This window comes from Elephas maximus, chromosome 27 (genome assembly GCF_024166365.1).
Source record: "Elephas maximus indicus isolate mEleMax1 chromosome 27, mEleMax1 primary haplotype, whole genome shotgun sequence".
Classification (NCBI taxonomy): Eukaryota; Metazoa; Chordata; class Mammalia; order Proboscidea; family Elephantidae; genus Elephas; species Elephas maximus.
Window position 1 is genome coordinate 6,834,812 of NC_064845.1, and position 18,671 is coordinate 6,853,482.

At 50.0% G+C, this 18,671-nt stretch overlaps 1 protein-coding gene across 1 annotated transcript in view; it reads right to left on the bottom strand.

The window, feature by feature from the left end:
- The window catches only part of TRIM71 (tripartite motif containing 71), an 83,616-nt gene extending 70,338 nt beyond the window's left edge, over positions 1–13,278 (bottom strand). The window contains exon 1 of the mRNA XM_049871177.1: positions 12,433–13,278. Coding sequence (XP_049727134.1) covers positions 12,433–13,278 — 846 coding nt within the window. The remainder of the gene's footprint in view (positions 1–12,432) is intronic.
- Between the last annotated feature and the right edge of the window lie 5,393 nt (positions 13,279–18,671).

Here is an 18,671-nt window from a genome sequence, read left to right on the forward strand (position 1 = left end):
TCCACAAATGGCCACCCTGTGTAGCTGAAGCAGACTTCGCTCGGGGTGCAGAAGCAGATGGAAGCTGTGGGGAAGGCCGGGAGTCCGCTCATCCCTGACTGGTGGACTGGTGGTGCATAAACTCCCCAGGACAGGGACGTGGGACCACTTTCCTCATGTTCTTCTCCACCGGCTTCTTTACGAAATCTTCCCGAGGGAGTCAGGTCAATTTTTATAAGAATTATATCTCTCTCTGTACTCCTGTTTCAACATCTTTACTTAAACTGTGTAATTATAAACAAAACTAGTACAGCTGACGTAAACCGTTGGGAACACCACCAGCAGTCTCTCCTGGGACGCCAATACAACAGGTGAATCCTGGAGAGCCGGGGGAGTGGATGGCAATGCCCCCCGCCTCGCCCCCAGCAACCAAGCGCCACCTGCTAACAGGAGCCAGCTGCAAGGCCCAGGCTGCTGCAAGCTGGTTCAGCAGAGAGCAGCTGAGCGAGTCCACCACACTTCACTGGACCAGCACCACTCACCCTGGGCATGTTCCCATTCCTCGAGTGTGAGGTTGCCCCCAGGTTTTCACGAGAAGGTGGTGCTTCCAGGACCAACAGCCCAATGGGATGCCACCTTCCCAGCTATAGGGTTATTGAGTTATTCTCTCTCAGCCCCACCCACACCCCCTTCTGCCCTCTCCTGTGATGCTGGGGCTGGGCAAATCACATCTCTGCTTTGCCAGCTGGGTCCCATTAAGGGACGGTAGAGGAAAAAGAGCTCGTTCTTCAATGTCTGCTTCCCAGGTCACCCCATCAAGGAACTGCTCTCACCCCAGCAACATCCAACACCGGTCTGTTCCAGCAGCGGCACGGACTTCAGTTTGCGGTTCTTGAACACAGTGGGGGAGGGGGGGAGCCTTGTTACCCCCAAACACACTCACATGAGCTGAGCAGCCTCTTCCTCAGGTCCCAGGCTCTAAGAATTAATAATTCCAACCTCTTCCCATTGGTCCCCTAGTCTTAGGGTAGTAGCTGCTTTCTGCAGTTACTGCTTCCCCGATACCTTTTTTCAGTGACCAAGTTAACGATTTACTATCAGTTAACAATTCTTTGCATTAACTGTTCAAGTAATTGAAGTATCTTCTGACAGTTACTTCTTCCACTTTACCAATGCCCTGCCTCAAAAAAACAAAAGTTGCTGTCAAGTCAATTCTGACTCATACCGACCTAGAAGACAGAACAGATCTGCCCCACAGTCTCCAAGGGGTGGCTGGTGGATTTGAACTGCCGACCTTTTGGTTAGCAGCTGAACACTTAAGTACAGTGCCACCAGGGCTCCAAGGAGGGGTGAAAAAGGCAAGGACTCTAATTTAAATAATGCCTTCCTTACGGGTGTTGAAAGGATTAACAAACATTAGTTAAACCGTCTGCATTATCACACACCATCCTGCAACTCCTACCTAAGTTCCATCATTCAAGATTCATCTTAAGCCCTTCTTTCCCTCCACGTGAACCTGTTTAGATGCCATGTCCATTAGCATTTGGGTGTCACTGTCACCCAGTCATTTAAATAAGGCCACATATACAGGGCCCACACAGATAAGCTGACACATAAGCCCCTCCCCAACACCTTTCCGTGTCCGGTGTTCCCAAACAGACAAACCATGAGGCTCAGGCAGGGAACAGAGGTTATACGTCTTCAGTACAGGGCACAATTCCCAGCAGCAAACAGGCGCTCAGACATTTAGACGATAAATCTTAACACATCAAGTCCCGTCAACAACGGGCAACCGCTCAAATTATTTCATGGTATCGGTTATCACTTGGCCATCAACCAGGAAATATCTTTAAGAAAGAAAAGCAGCCTACTTCATTTCACAAAAAGGTATTCTACCCATTTGGCTGCAACCTGCAGAAAAAACTGAAGCCAATCTGGTTCAAAACCATTTATATACAATTATGCGCACATATGTTAAAATGTAAAAATTTCCAGCTCCTTCCTCAAAGCACCTTCAGACAAAATATGTTGTTAGTTGTTGCTGTGTCTGACGCATGTCAACCCCACGTACAACAAAGGAAAAGCTGACTGGTTCTGCATCATCTCCACGATACCAAACAACGCTGTGGCCACTGTGTACACTGACTGCATGCCATCGTACGGAGCTAACCACTGAGCACCGTATCTGTTGTGATCCACAGGGTTTTCATTGGCTAATTTTCAGGAGATGGCCAGGCCTTTCTTCCAGGTCTAGCTTGCTCCAAAAATGCCACTAAAACCTGTCCGCCACGGGGCCCTGGTGGTAGCTGAAATACTGGTGGTGCGGCTTCCAGCACCACGGCAACACATGAGCTCCCCAGAAACAGGTCTCTAGGAGGTAAATGCTCCTGTCCCTTCCATCTTAAAAGTCTAGACACCGAAGCTTAGAAGTGACTTGCCCAAGGAAATACAGCTACCACAGCAAGCCAAAAACCCCACTACTACTCACAAAGACCCTACAGAACAGAGTAGAACTGCCCCATGCTGTTTCCAAGGCTGTAATCTTTACGGAAGCAGTCCGCTGGGTTTCCTTACTCTACAAAGCTCATGCTCTTGTCTGTATCAACAAGCTGTACTCATCTTCCCCTCCAAGCTATTGCCCCCCTTGGTCCCCTTAATTTCCCCCTTGCTATACATATGTGGGCAAAAAAATCCATTAAAAACCTAACTTTGGGGGTGCACCGTTTGACTTGAAAACTACAAAGTCCCCTGTGTTCCTACAAAGGTTTTATGAGCATCTTCTGATGGTCAAAGGCAATCCGGGTCACCCAGTGAGAGCTGACCATCAGGAAAATCTTTCTAGAACTGTCCTTAAACCCACTAACACCAACAGAGGGCAGAGGTGTCTAAGAGTGCCTCCCCCCACCACCCCACTAATGCCAAAACAACTGCTGTGGAACTTTGGGGCCTGGGTGGGTTCCATACCCAGATATTCCAACAGAATGTACTTATGTCACAAGTTCACTGGCCGAGAAAGCATCACTTGTTCCTTAATACTGTAGGTTCTCTGAGACTTCGCTACCATTTCAAAAACTTAACTGAAACTCAAGATTTCTGCCCTAATATGATAAATGGCTACTCCAGTATTCCCATTTGGCCAAGACAATATGGGTCCATGTATGCTCTTTTAATTTTCTCCCTGAACAACTCAGAAAAACCAAAAACAAAATGGTAAAACACAAGACACTAAAATTCCAGAAGGGAAAAAAAAAACTTCTGAGACACCAGATTTTTAAGGACTAGTTTCAACTGCTTGCAAGAAATCACCTGACAGAAATCAAATGTTATATAAGAGAAGTGCTCAGAATCTGCTTAAATTCCTGAGAGATGAAAACTTCCTCGTTCAACAATCATAATTACCACGTGTCAGATATTGTTTGTACATAAAGAGCAATGTGAAGAAGGCGCTGGGCTAAGTGTCAGGACAGCTTCTGATCAACAAGCCATCTCACCTCCCCATTTGCAAAGTAATGGGCTTTCTGGTGATGATTTCGGTGTATTCCTCAGACACCCCAACAGGCACACAGGCGCACGTGCGCACGCACACACACCCCCCCTTGCAATACCATGAAATTAAAGTTTATAAGTATTCCACAGTCCCTAAAATCAGACTGCCCCTTGAGTAAGCTGGTCCACTTCCCTAAAATGCCGCAGTTCCAAAAGGAATCTTGGCTTCAAAGACTGTTGTTGCTTGGTGCTGTCAAGTCGATTCTGAGTCATAGGGACCCAACGTGACAGAAGTAGAACTGCCCTGTAAGATTCCCAAGGCTGCAATCTTTCTGGGGCAGATCACCAGGTCTTTTCTCCCACAGAGCCACTGGTGGGCTTGAACCGCCAACCACTCGGCTAGCAGCTAAGCACTTGACCAGTGCGCCACCTGGGCTTCTTCTTTAGTGAATCCCTAAACAGGAAAACTGACATTATACTTTAAAACAAACAAAAAAGCTAAGGGTATTTACACGTTACGTAGCCTCTAAACATACCTGCAGACCGCTGGTCTGTCAGTTTGCCATATAGTGGTGGCTTGCGTGTTGCTATGACGTTGGAAGCTGTGCCACCAGCATTTAAAATACCAGCAGGGTCACCCATGGTGGACAGGTTTCAGTGGAGCGTCCAGACAAAGACTAGGAAGAAAGACCTGGCAACCTACTTCCGAAAGTTAGACAATGAAAATCTTATAGATCACAACAGAACACTGTCCAACTTACTTGTTTTGAACAAGAGCTCAACTGCTAGGAGGATATCATGTTTGGTGAGGTAGGGTGTCAGTGAGGGCGTGGGAGACCCTTGTTGAGACAGATCAGCGCAACAGCCACAAGGACGGACTCAAACATGTTGGTGACTGTGTCTCTGATGCAGGATGGAGGGGAGGGCGGCAAGGTTTTACTCTGTTGTACATAAAGTCACTACTTGTTGGAGCTGACAGCAGCAAACAACATAAATATTTGTACCTGTCTTCTCACCAAGGCATGCCCAGGGGGTTTTACGGCCCTAAAATTGTCTAGATCAAAAGTTGTGGGATCCAGTTTTTGTGAACGTCACCTGAAGGCATCACTGCACCTTTCCAATTCAGATAATGATGAATGGGTAAGAGCCGAGTTCAGCCACAATTCCCAGAACTGAAAATTCATGTTCTTCTACCAATCCCCTTTGTGGAGCAGGGGAGGGAGTGAAAGGTCTTTAATTTCCCAATAACTTATTAATAAAAGGCATCATGAATGCTTACAATTGTTACAATTGCCTTAATACGACTCGATGGCACTAGTTTTTTTTTTTTTTTTTTTACTATGACTCTTTATATACATTAGCTCTAATCCTTACAACAGTGAAGTAGCACTATACCCATTTTATAGACAAGAAAACCAAGGCAAAACAAGAATCTGAACTTAGAACCACAATTTCAAAGAATGCTCAACTAAAGCTGATTAAGTAAACAGACAACTTTAATAAGAAACATCACATTTTTACATTTTTTCCGACTATTACTGAAACTTTCTTTCCCTTATCCACTTTTCTGCTCAGTACTTACACACACACACATATATATATAACACTTTTCCTGTGGTATTTTCAGTACAAGCCTATAGATGATCCTAAGTAAGAAAAACACCTCCCCCCTGCCCGCTTTAACACTGATCCCAAAAGAGGCAGAGGATACACAATAAAATTGGCAAATGTGGTCCAGATTTAAGGAGCCCTGGTGGCGCAGTGGTTAAGCACTTGGCTGCTAACCGAAAGGTCGGCGGTTTGAACCCATCAGCCACTCTGCAGGAGAAAGATGCGGCAGTCTGCTTCCATAAAGATTTACAGCCTTGGAAACCCTATGGGGCAGCTCTACCCTGTCCTATAGGGTCCCTATCAGTCGGATTCAACTCAGCAGCAAAGGGCTTGCTTTTTTTTTGTTTGGTCTAGATTCCACACCCAAATAAAAACTGCTGGTGCCACCTGACTCCCAATTCTCATGTTTAAAACCCCTTAAGTAATCACGTCAGACACGTATTTAACAGAAAATCTAATAACACAGAGTTTTATACAATCGCATTTTTAGAGTTATTCTAATTAGACAAAGAGTTTGAAAGAAGTTCCTGAAATTGGCTGGCATTTCAAGAAAAATATTTTTTTAACTGCAAAAGGTTAAAGCTAGAAGGAAACAGATGGCCAAACTTTCCAGAAGTCACAACTAAAGGATACAGCTGTTGACAGACACTGGCAAAGGCATAGGGCTCTCATTCCCAGGGGTTCCTCAGAAATGCAGGGTGCCAAAGCCGGGAGGGGATGAACAGCCTCAGTCTACACGGACGGCCTGGACCCACTTCGCTCTCCTCCGCGTGCACTGCTCTCATTCACACAAACCAGGGTCCCACGAATACTGACAGAATTCGCTATCCTGGAGAAGCTCTAGGGCCCCGCGTTCAAGGATCAGATCTCCTTCCCAATAATTACACTGCTAACATATCATTACTACAGGCTACAACTTATCAATAAAGACTACCGCTTCCTTAGGGCATTTGTGTAGAAAACGGTTTCTGAACAATTTACAACCGGCTGCCATTTTTTGTGCCTATTGATTGATGACTAAACTGGGATCATTACACAGATTTAAAAGAAGTCACTTGGTGGAAATTGATGACCAGGCTAGGAACGATCCAGGGTTAGTAGAAAAATCTACGTTAAGGAGGACAAAACCAAATACTGGACAAACTTGTTGGACTAAATATGTATCTTCCGGAAACTCAGTTGGCTTTGAGTAGGAAAGGAAACCCTGGAACTGGGTGTCCCCATTTTGCTCTGTCCCAGACCCGACACACCGCTGTGAGCAAACATGTATACATCTTAAAACATGGGGGGAACAGGAGATGCCATCTGAATGGAAGAGGGGGTAAAATCATCCTGGAATATGGTTTACAGAAAACTATTTCAGATGAAAATAGCCAGTACCACACTCCTCAACCCCTCCCAGTTTTTCTGTTAACAAGCCAGGGTCTTGTCAGTCAAAACAAGTCAATCTGGTTTCAGTCAACTTGGTTTGTGGGTATAGACAAGATCTCAAAGGGAGAGGGATAATTTAGTATCGAACACGCAGGAGGTCACATTGGCTGAAGAGGAAAACTGGATCAAGCTTCCTTTTCCAAGTCATGACGCTTAAAAGGTCCAGAAGAGGTACAGGAACAGTGTGGGGCCGTGGGTGACATCTGGTCCCTGTGGGCAACTAATGCTTTTATCAGTGTCTTTCTCTTGCTCTCTTCCAAAAGAAGAGACGGATGGCAGAACTCAGCCTTCCTGAGCAAAGCCTTTAATTCCCTGCTAGTGTCATGGGAGGCTGGGGGAGGGAACGCTACACCTTGAAACTGCACGTGTGATAGGATTCCTCTCAACCTTATTGCCAAGAGTCAGGAAAGAATGACACCAAAAAGTGGTCCTTTATTCCCTAAGAATGAATACAGCTAAAACAAACCTTGCCCTGTGTGGAGAGGTGGATGGATAAATGGCAAGATTAAGCCAATCGTGTGACTTTTCAGTTAGCACCAAAAGAAACAAAAATCAGAGGAGGTGGGCTAAACTCATGCTAGAGAAAAAACAACAAATCGCTGAAATTTTCTCCTGAATTAGAGGACTGGAAACCCTTTCTTACCCTGGGAAATAAAACACAACAAAAGCATCTTAACTGTATCTCCTCCTTTTCTCCTTTACTTCCCGGCTGAGCTAACTCTTACTCTATATACGCACAATTAAGAGATTTTGAAAGGAAAACACACACCAAAAAAAGGCCTACGCTCTGAATTTTACGTATGAGGAGAAAGGTGCCTCCCTTTTACACGGCGCTTTAGGAAACTAGTCAATTTTAAAGTTGAGTTTTAGCCTGCTGGAATCCAAAAAGAACTTTCTGAAAAATACTTTTAGTAGCTAGAAAGGTAAGCAGAACTGGGATGGGAAAAAGGCAGTATTATTCTATCTGCAAAGACCTTCAAGATTCCTCTGATTCAAACACAACTATTTAACTTAGACATGGGAGCGATAAATACAAAGTCAAACGAAGAACCCAAAGCTAGAAGAACGTGTGCATTTTCTTCCCTCGAAATCCTCAGTTTTCCAAAATTCATATTCCTGGCCTTGGAAACCATCTTGTAGACAAAAAGTCAAGTCTCTGCCACCCAAAATCAGTTTACTTTTCTTTAGGAAGAAAATTTCAACTAGTCACAAAAGGTTCCCTGGACATGCTAATACCACAACAGCTTCTGATGGTAGAAGAGTTCATAACTCGGGGTTATGCCTGCGAGGCAACCCTCATCAGCGGTCTTGCCCAACTAATGGCCCGGCTACCCCAGGGTCCACGAAGATGAAGTCCATTCCTGTACACTTTAATGAAAAGTCAGGTACATTCCTCAGCTCAAACGTGGCTTTTTAAAAGCCCACAGATTACATTCAAGGGCTAAGGAATTAAGACACCAGTAATGCATACTTCTCCGCCATATTTTTATCAAGGATTTTCTTAATTCAACAGACTTCCATCTACAAATATCTACCTACTGAACTAGATTCAAAGCAGCAACCTTTGTAGTTATTTCCAAGGTTTGGGAAGTGTGTTTGCTGGCCAAAACGGGTGTGAGAGGTACATACTGAAGACACATTACCACCTCAGCCTGTAGTGTGCAGAAATACTAGAACGCCCTTTTCCTTTCATTTTTTGCCTTGTCCTTATAAAATGATTTTTGGTGTAGGTTTTATATTATCGTTTACCCAAGTGCATGCATATAAGTGAAAAGTACGCATGGTTTGGGTGTGCATGCCTGAAAAGCTTCAGCTCTGAAACCTAGAAAAAAAAATTATCAGTGCTGAATGCAAATACAACCCCAATGGTCGAAAGGTTGGCAGTTCCATCCCATCCAGAGGGTCCTCAGAAGACAGACCCTGGGATTTGTCTCCGAAAGTTTACAGCCCTGAAAGCCCTATGGAGCAGTTCTACTCTGCACACGTGAGGTCACCATGGATGGGAATGGACTTGACGGCCACCACTCATAAAAACTTCAGGATACAAGACAGGAGTTCATTCCACAACCAATTTTAGGCAGCAAACTGCTCAACATGGTAGGGGGAAGCAGTCCTGGGGAGGTGATTGTGCTAACCCCAGAAGCCCAGGAGAGCTCAAAATTCAAGGTCAGAATCCTAGAATTCATCTTTCCAGACTTTTTTTTTCTTTACCTGATTCAGGACCTGTATATAAACTGTATCAGCACCTGCACTCCATTTTGCATCTGAGAAATAGGAAAATCTCACTCCCTGGCCTGCCTAACTGGGAACAACATTGCCACCCTGGGCTGGGACGGGCTACAGTGTTTCCTTCGGCTCAAAATGGCAACCCCCGGGCTGGCTCCCCACCGGTGGCCACCACTAGTGACAAGGCCTTTCCTGGGGACAGGGACAGCTCAGATCCCCCTGGGCTCCCTGCCATTTACAGAACACCGACGCCCTGTACTAAGACACTGAACACAGAACGGGACACCAAAGGACAGACATCTGATGCACCAATAAAACAAACATTTAAGGGTAACTTGTGAGCAGCTACCGCAGCTCACTCAAGCCACTGGCAGCACTTCCTAGCCTCTAACAGCAAACTGCGAAGTGAAAACCCGAAGGGCCGTGAGGACCCGGCTGGGGAGCCCCTCGGGAGAGCCTCGGCAGTCTGGGCCAGCTAGGCACCCCGGGCCCGCAGCGCTGTTCCGCCCTTCTCCCCCGGCCCCGGGGGTGCAGATTCGACGCACACAGGGCCCAGGATTCCCGGCCCGCTGCCACCAAGCCAAAGTGGCTCCAGGGCTCTCCGACTGACCACTGAAACAAATCTACGGAGAATCTCAGCCTTTTCGAATGAGGCAAATCCAAAATAAGAGACTTGGAGCAAACAAATCTTTTCATCATCTCGTTGGAAAACCCAACTCCCGACTTACAAATTTCAAAACTATTGTGTTTTAAACCAAGGACTCAGGCACCATCTCAAATGCTAATACCGAGAAGCCATTTCCAGAGGGAACTTGGTGTCCGCCGGCGACAGCCCACAGGCCGCCACCGCACCCCTGGCTGGCCAACGGCTGTAGGCACCTTCTCTAAAGTGACAGAAGAAAATCGGGCACCCCGGGCCTCCTTCCCAAGGTCAGGTGGCATGGGTCCCCGTAAACCAAGGGCGCCCTGAATTATTTAATGGGGAGGCAACTCAGCGAAGCAGCACGGTTTTTAAATCGAGATAGATCCTATACAGAGCAAAAAGCATCTTTGTCCACCGACCAGAGTGCCAATCAAGGCAGAGGGCATTCTACACCTCCCAAAGTGCCCCTTCCAGTCAGAGGCATGGCTTTTTAAAATAGTACTCTGAAGCTGTAACGGTCACTTCCTCCGAAGGAAAAGAAGAATTTAGGCCAAGGATGGGAACTCCAAATGAACCTCATTACCTAGCACTTTCCCGCCTAAGGCTTTAGCCCTCTGTTCACAACGTTGGAGTTTGTTACCTCTAAATTCAAATGTTCCAGCACTGTACGTGCAAGAACGAAGAAAGAGGTCTAAAACTTCATTTCCAAATTCTCCTTTTTTAATGAGAAATCTACGGGTAAGAGAATTTTCCTCGAAACCGGGCAGATTTGATGTTTTCAAAGGATATTTAGTTTAGTGATGTACTACACCTCAACACTCTGGCCAACAACTTCAACTGTGTACGGCAGGGGTGTGAAAATCGGGATTCTCAGAGCAGCCGGGTCCCCTCCAGCGTGGCACCCCTCACTTCATGTTCTCCTCCCATATGATTTGCACAGCTTTAGAATTTAAAAAGCGAATAAACCTTTTTCAAGTCTGGCAACACCGGGCATCTACTAGGTTTTAGGCAAATATAAAACAGAAGTGGATCTTTAACTGCAAATACAGATAATAACTGAGTGCTGGGGAAGAGTTTCACCAACGCCCCTCCCAGGAGGGAAATTCTCGCGGGTTCTGGGCACCCTCTTCCCCTCCCCCGCCCCCATTTCAACCTAATCCGCAAGTAAATGGGCTCGTTTTTTTTCGTTCCTAGGATCTGGGTCAGTATTCAGCTCATTTGTTTTTCTGAGATGAAAGAACAAGCGAGAAACACTCACCTATAAATATGAAAAAAATGTAAAATAAGCCCACTCAAAGCTTAAAAAACGAACGAAGGGCATGACGGCCCCCAGCTTCATACCTAGGGGTTTAAAAAGGAGGTGCCCCAAAATAAATAAATAAATAGCAGACGCCCACAAGTAGGTTAGAATTTCAACTTTTTCCCAGTAGGAGAAGCTGGCTTAAGGCCATCAGGCAACAGCTCCGCCCGTCACCCCAAATAACAGGTTATGCGTGGAAAAGGCCGCAGCGCTGTACAGGGCCGTTCCCTCCCGGCGCGCCCACTCACACCGGCAGCAGCTCCCAGTAGGGTTTTTAAGCCGTTGCCGTCCCCCTCTCTCCAAGGCAAGACTAAAGCGACTGCACACCCGCGTCTACAGGTAGAAGCTACCGAAGTTACCGACACCCCTCCGCAAAATGCTTGACCCCCTTACTCCCCAGAGTTCGAGTGAGCGGAAGACGCTCGCCCCACAGCAACTCCCAAGTCGAGAAGAAGGGGTCACGTGGTGTGTAGAAAACAAGCAAGAAAGGCTTATTCGACAGCCAAAAGAGCTCAATCAAGCCCCAAAGTGGCTGTGGTGCAGCCCTCAAACCCTGCTCCCCACCGAGTTGGAGCCGCGTGCGCTGATGGGTGAGCCGGGTGGGGACACCTCCCAACCAGGGAAACCGGTTCCCGCAGGGATCCAAGCCGGGACAGGCGGGCGCGCCCGAGGGGCTCCCAGCCGGGAGAGGGCAATGGACAAGGTTCCCGAGGCCGTTTCCATCTTGGCGCTGAGCCGTGGGGCGGCGAGGCCGACCAGCGATCCCACCTAAGGGGTCTCAGGAGCCAGAAGACGCTTTTTATACACAGTGCGGGAAACGGAGACTACCACGGAGCAGAGAAGAGCTGAAGACCCGATGGGGGCCCCGTGGCCCGGGTTAGAGCCCGTGAAAGATGCAATGGGAGCAGCGGTGATGGCTGCAGGTCTTGGTGAACGTAATTAACATCACCGAGTTGTCCAAGGGAAAATGGTTGAAGCGGGAAATGTTTTGTTACATATTTTACCCCAATTAAAAATAATTTAAAAATCCATATAAGCCCTCTCTTCCAACCCAAGAAAGCTATCCAAAACAAAAAAACACAGCCTCCTCGCCGTTCAGAAACCCCTCCGAGGGGCCCCCTCACAAACGCGCACGTGGAAACCAGGTCCCCACAGGCACACGCACCACCGTCCCTCCCTTCCCAGCTCGTGCCTTATTAAAAAGCAAACAAACGAGAACATTTTCTGGCGGGCACACACTCGGAGACCACAGCTACTCAGACACACAATTCCCACCTCATGTCCTACCTAAGACAACAATCTACACACTTTGTCCAACAGAAATGACCAAATCCGGAAAGGTGCCCACGGTTCGGGAACAGCGCGGGGGAGGGGGGCTCCCACATGCAGAGAGACCAGGTCTACACACACGCACCTCTTCACAGCTCATGCCTAACTGGAGACAATGGTTGCCACATTTTGCCAGATGGAAAAAAGTTAGTACCGAAGAGGGGGGCCCCCGGGCTTTGGAACCCATCGGGGGCCTCTAGCGGGAATGGACAGAGCAGCCGGGTCTGAACACACACATTTCCCAAGTCAGGACTCACTACCTACTTGGAAACGACTGCCGTATTTAACCATAGGGAAATAAAATAAATCCGGAGGAAGGGGGTCCCCTCCTCTCGCTTTGGGACCCGTTGCGAGGCCCTCCAGGTGTACCCACGCACTCCCCCACCCCGCCAGGACGCAGTTCCCCGAAGCCGCCCCACGCACTCACCTCGTCGTCGTGGTGCTGGCAGAAGCCGAGGCGCTCGGGAAACACCGAGAGGATGGAGAAGGGCGAGCTGGGGAAAGGCGTCCCGAGCCCGAGCTGCTGCGCCGCGGCCGCAGCGGCGGCAGGACCCGGCGGGCCGCGCTCAATGTAGTGGTCCTTGGTGAGGCGCACGCGCTGATGCGCGCGGACGCAGTTGTCACACAGGTGCTCCTGGCAGTCGAGGCAGCGCGACGAGGCTGCGTTGCCCTCATCGCACGAGCTACAGCCGTGAGGCCGGCGCAGCAACAGCGCCGACGGTGAGGCAGCCGAGCCGCCCGGGGCGGCGCGGGACGGCGCGGGTGGCGGCGGCGCCTGCGGGAGTGGCGGCGCCGACGCGGGCGCGCGCGGATGCGCGTGGTGCCGGTGGTTGCTGTGGCCGCCCGCGCCCGCCGGTGCGCCGGCGCGCCCGTTGTTCTTGGGCGGCGGCTCGTCGGCCGTGGCCACGACGGCGTCCAGCAGGTTACTGAGTAGAAAGGCGGACGAGGGCAGCGCGTCCATGCCGGCCGCCTCGGCCAGCACGACTTTCTGGTCGCAAACAGGGCAGCGCAGCTTGAGCGGCTCTCCCGGCGCGCCGCCGCCCGCCGCCGGCAGCCGGTGCGCCTCGAGGCACGGGCGGCAGAAGGCGTGCAAGCAGGGCAGGACGTGCAGGCGGCGCGCCGCGGCCCCCGGGCCCCCGCAGTTCCCCGACGACGTGGATGTCTGCGAGGATGACGACGACGCAGAGGAGCTGGAGGAGAGCGGCGCTGGCGAGCCGCACGTTTCCTTGCACAGCAGGCAGAACTGGAAGTCGGTCTCGGGGAACGAAGCCATTTGCAACCCGGCCCGGAGGAGGGAGGAGACCAGAGAGGAAGAGGAGGAGGAGGAGGCGAGAGCGGACGAGGTGGGTGGGGGAGCCGCCGACTCACTCAGAAAAATGCATCGATTAGGCCTGCAATCCCGGGCCGGCACCAGGGCGGCCCGGCCCGCGCGTGGCCACCCCCGACGCTGCGGGCATTAAATGCCACTATCCAGAGGCGACACAGATTCCTCCCGGAGGACTTGGGGCCCGCGTGCCTTCCGAAGCGATAGCGCCAGAGCAAGTCCCGACACGCGGGGGGCGAGCGGGGGCGGGGAGGTCAGAGGACTCCCTGGAGCAGCTGGGCTTCGCTTCGCGCTCGCTCGCTGAGGGGAGTCCCCAGAACGAGAGTCTGCTGTGCAATTCCCGTCCCGGCGGGAGGAGCAGAATTTGGTTCGGCAAGTTATTTGGTGTGTTTTGTTTTTTGTTTCCTTTAAACGGAATTAGTTTCTTCTAGAGAGGCTAAGGCGCCCCAAACTAGCAAAGGCGGGAGCGGCGCGTCGCCAATCTGGTGTCCCCCCGCGCGGAGCCGGCCGCCCCGCCGCATGACGCGGCGGCTAGGGGCTCCTGGGTGGCCCGGCGTCCTGCGCCCGGGGCTTGCGCACCGCCGGGCGCGGCCTCCCCTGAAGGCGGGCGGCCTGGCCCGCGGCAGCTGCAGCTCGTGGGGCCCGGCGGTGTCCGCACGCGTGCACTACGCACGCGCGTCCCACGCGCCTCGAGTCTCCCGCGCGCCCGCCCAGCTCGGCCGCCGCGCTTAACACGCACGCGCGCCCCACGCGGCCGGGGCCCTGCGCCTCCGCCTCACCCGGCCGGGCGGCTCCCGCGCGCTCCTTCCCTCCGGCTTAGCCGCGCCGTAGCGCGGGGCCGCAGGTCCCCTCGGGCCGCCTTGAATTATTCATCGGCAGGAAGATATTAGATGTACCCGCTCCGCGCGGGCCGTCGTGCAATGCTATCCGAGCTCCGCGCGCGCCGCGCGCCCCTCCTCCCCAAGTCCGTCCTCTCTGAAACCTTGGCAGCGAAGAGGGATCACATTTCCTTTGTCATCGGGCCATTTCGCCCTCGCCTTGGTCCCCCCTCCGATCCCGAGCCGCGGGGACGGAGCCTCCTCCCGGGCGCGCCGGAATCAGTGGAATCAGCAACGGCCCCGCGTGCCGAGCTCGGGAGCCGCGTGGCCAACGCTGCCAGCCAGCGCCCGCAGCATCTCCCTTCTTGAACGAGTCGCGGAGTGGGACTCGGGTGGCCCCGACCGCGCTGCGCCTACCGGCCTTTGCTCACGCGGTGCCCGGGTCTCCTGGGACTTTCACAACACCCCCCAATTCGGGCCGCGTGCGCGCGCGCGCGTACCCCCTCTTTCTCTGCTTTGCCGCCTCTTCCTCGTTCACCTCCTCCTCCTCCTCCTCCTCTTCTCAGTACGCCGGTTATTGGGACTGATCGGAATTCGGAATCCTTTTAATCTCCAAAGGAGCAAACTCACTTCCGCCGGAGTGCTGGGAGGGGGCTCGAGGGAGGGGAGGCGGGGGAGGGGGCGCCAGGCAAACAGGAAACATTAGCCCTCTCAGCACTGCTGGCTTTTGTGTGCTCCCTCCCTCCTCCCTCCAACCTCCTCCCTTCTCCTGGCCGCTAGGGAGATGACCGCCCCCGGGCTTCAGTGTGACGACCTTTGAAACCTTTGGAGCGAGGAGTGGAGAGTGACTCTTCCGTTTATTTAAAATAGAAAAGAAAAGATTTCATTCTGAATCCTGGCTCAACGGAGGCTTCTGTCCCCTGCCTGTGAGATCCTGGGTTTTCTTCCCACCTTTTTCTCTTTTACGTTTTCTTAAAGACTCTGGATGTCTGTGATCAACACAAACAGCACGCAGTTGTGTGCAGAATTAAGCGAATCTACATTCTGGGTCGGCGAAGGGGCCAGTTTTGGCGTTTTAATGGGGAGGCGGGCAGCTGGTCAGGGCGCGGGGACCGAGGTGACGGCCCCTCGGCCATCTGGGTGGTGCCAGAGGCTGCTGGCTGCTCTGGGAGAGGAGCCTGCAGGCTCCGTGGAAGGAGGCTGCCTTGGAAGGGCAGAAGGGGCCACTTACTAGGATTGTGTCTGGCCTGGAGGCGAACAGGCAGAACAATTTTCTCTGTCTTAACACTGTCATGCAATTAGTGACATCGTGGGGCCTATTTTAACTCACATAACCCACCTCTACATGCAACTAAATGAATCTCAAGAACATCACGTTGGGAGAGAGAAGCCAGACACAAAGAGCTCACGCTGTGGTTCCATTTACAGGGAAGTCTAGAACTGGCAGAACTCCGCTTTGGGAATAGAAAAAGTCCCTTTAGGGGTGACGGGGTACTGGCTGAGGAGGGGCACAAAGGAACCCCCTGGGGTGATGGAATACAGATATATAGGTATGTGCATTTGTCAAACAAAATCTAGTTAAGACCTGTGCAAAATTCCACTTTGTAAATTATACTTAAAAAGGGGGAGAAAAAAAAAATCAGTGTCCAACCCCAGTAACCATGCCTGGATCCTAGAGATGGATGAGAAAACGAAAATCAGCATATACAGTGTAAACATCCCTAGCTGCTCCTCTGATTTTACTCACCGGAATTCAATGGGTTTTCCAGGGGACAGTCAACCTGGAAACAGTCCTTAAATCAACCCAGCTGGACAAACGTGTTGAAGGCCCCAGGAAGCTTCTGAATAACCTCCCTGCCAGGGATAAAGCCATCTGGGGAAGGGAGGGGGCAGAATGTGGGAAGTGCTCCCCAGTCCTAGGAAGAGCCTGGCAATCTGCTGTTGGGTGCCAAGGAGTAGATTTTCCACTCATGGTGACCCCATATGACAGAGTAGAACTGCCCCATAGCGTTTTCTAGGCTGCGATCTTTACGGAAGCAAATGCCCAGGTCTTTCTTTCGTAGAGATGCTGGGTGGGTTTGAACAGCCAACCTTTGGGTTAGCAGTGATCATGTCTAACCATTGTGCTTAACCGTTGTGCTTAACCATTGTGCCACCAGGGCTCCTTGGCAATCCCTTCCCATTGCCATGGAGTAAATTCTGGCTCATAGTGACTCTGTAGGACAGAATAGAACTGGCCCCTAGGGTTTCCCAGGAGCAGCTGGTAGAGTCCAGCTACTGATCTTTTGGTTAGCAGGTAAACGCCTGGATTCCAACTCACGGCAATCCTATAGGACGGAAGAGAACTACCACGTAGGGTTCCCAAGGAGCGACTGGTAGATTCGAACTGCTGAGGTTTTGGTTAGCAGCCAAGCTCTTAACCACTGCATCACCAAAACCCGTTGCCCTCGAGTCAGTTATGGGTCAAGTATGAGACTTTGTCACCAGGGCTCCCTAAATCCTCAGCTGCCCTCAGGAGCTCTCATCTCAGCAAGAAACAGTTCAACGAATATTGACTATAATGTGAGAGGAATGGAGAAATTACTGACCAGATGAAACCAAAACAGGGCTCCTCCTTCACCAAATGAATGAGCAGAGGAAACCCTTTATCCTTTAGAGAGGTGCTTCCCAGGCCACCATCTATTGCCCACACATGCCTGCTTCTTCCATAATAATTTCTGAGTTCTGCTCGTCAACATGTACACACACACACACACACACGCACACATTCACACACATGAATTTTCTACCACACCAGCCTTGCTCCAGACCTGCAAGGTGTATTTTTTGCTTTTGTTTCTTTTCCTTTCTTTGATTGTTTTTCTTTTTCTTTTCTTTTTTTACTCCTTTAAACAAAAACAAGAGGAAAACAGATGGGGAAAGAGAATTGCCAGAAGGAAGATGGCCCCAGAGGGTCAGAGCAGGGATGGGCCAGACCTGCTGTCTCCTAGGCTTGACCCCACCCACCAGCATCTAAAAAGGTTTAAAAAAAAAAAAAAAATCGCAGGAGAAGAAAAGAGGAAGAAAAGGAAAACCCTCCACAATCCTCCTGGTCTTAAGACTCTGAAACACATTGAAAGTAGATGATAGTAGAGCTGAAAAGTCAGCCAAGCCATAATGAAGGGGTAGAAAGGCCAAAACTCCAGAAAGAGGACTCAGACCTGAGCTCCTGGGTTGGTTTCCTGGGGACAATTGCTCAGAATAAGAAAAAGAGGCGGGAAAAGGTTTTGATTTCTCTTTAGAAAAAAGCTTCCCTTTCTTTTCTTGACTAGACAGGACCCTGGCAGGAAGCAGGACTGCGGTGTAAGTGGTAAAATTAGCACATTGCTAATTTCTGTTAAGACTTCATTAGCCTTTGGTGGGTAATAAGGAAATGTTACCAACTACTTTAACCCTAATTATTTAGAAATATAGTTATGATTTTTTAAATATGTGGTATAAAACCCAAACCCACTGCCTAAATGAGTCGATTCTGACTCATAGCAACCCTATAGGACAGAGTAGAACCACACCCCATAGAGTTTCCAAGGAGCACCTGGCAGATTCGAACTGCCGACCCTTTGGGTAGCAGCCGTAGCACTTAACCACTACGCCACCAGGGTTTCCTTATGTGATAGCGATAGATAATAAATTAGGATTAGACTCTAAGAAAACCATAGGTTATCCACGAGAGGAGCCAGAATTATGTACCCAGATAAAAGGCAGAAGACATGACGCCTTTATTATAAACTACATTGTATTAAATTTTTCATTGCTGTCCTAGTTAATAAACAACACCCTTTGTAGGCACGCAGCCTTGGTGTTTTTCCTCTACTAGTTTAACATTGGAGCCCTGGTGGTGCAGTGGTTAAGAGCTCAGCTGCTAACCAAAAGGTTGGTAGTTGGAATCTACCAGCCACTGCTTGGAAACCCCACGAGGCAGTTCTCCTCCGTCTTACAGGGTCACTATGAGTCAGAATTGACTCGACGGCAATGGGCTCAGTTTTGGATTAGTTTAATGTTAGAAAGTGAGTGTATATATGCCTTCCCAAATCCTGAAAATAAATCACCTTTATATTTTAATAAGTAACCATTTATTAAAAAAAGAAAACCACTTTGAAATTGTAAACAAACCAAACCCTTTGCCCTGGAGTCAATTCTGACTCATAGTGACCCTGTAGGACAGGGTAGAACCGCCCCACAGAGTTTCCAAGGAGTGCCTGGTGGATTCAAACTGCCAACACTTTGGTTAGCAGCCATAGCACTTAACCACTGGGCCACCAGGGTTTCCGTTGAAATTAATAGAGGCGGTAAATTGCCATTCTCTCTCGAATTCGTCTTTAACCACATTTGGTTTTCAAAACAGGACACTAGGCCCTGCCACTCTCTCCGACCTCAGGTCGGGGCTTAGAGCACATTTTCATCAGAGCAACTTTGTACTTGCTATTTTCATCTGCTCCTTTAATTAAATATTCGATGCACCTGTTGGTTTTGATACCAGAATTG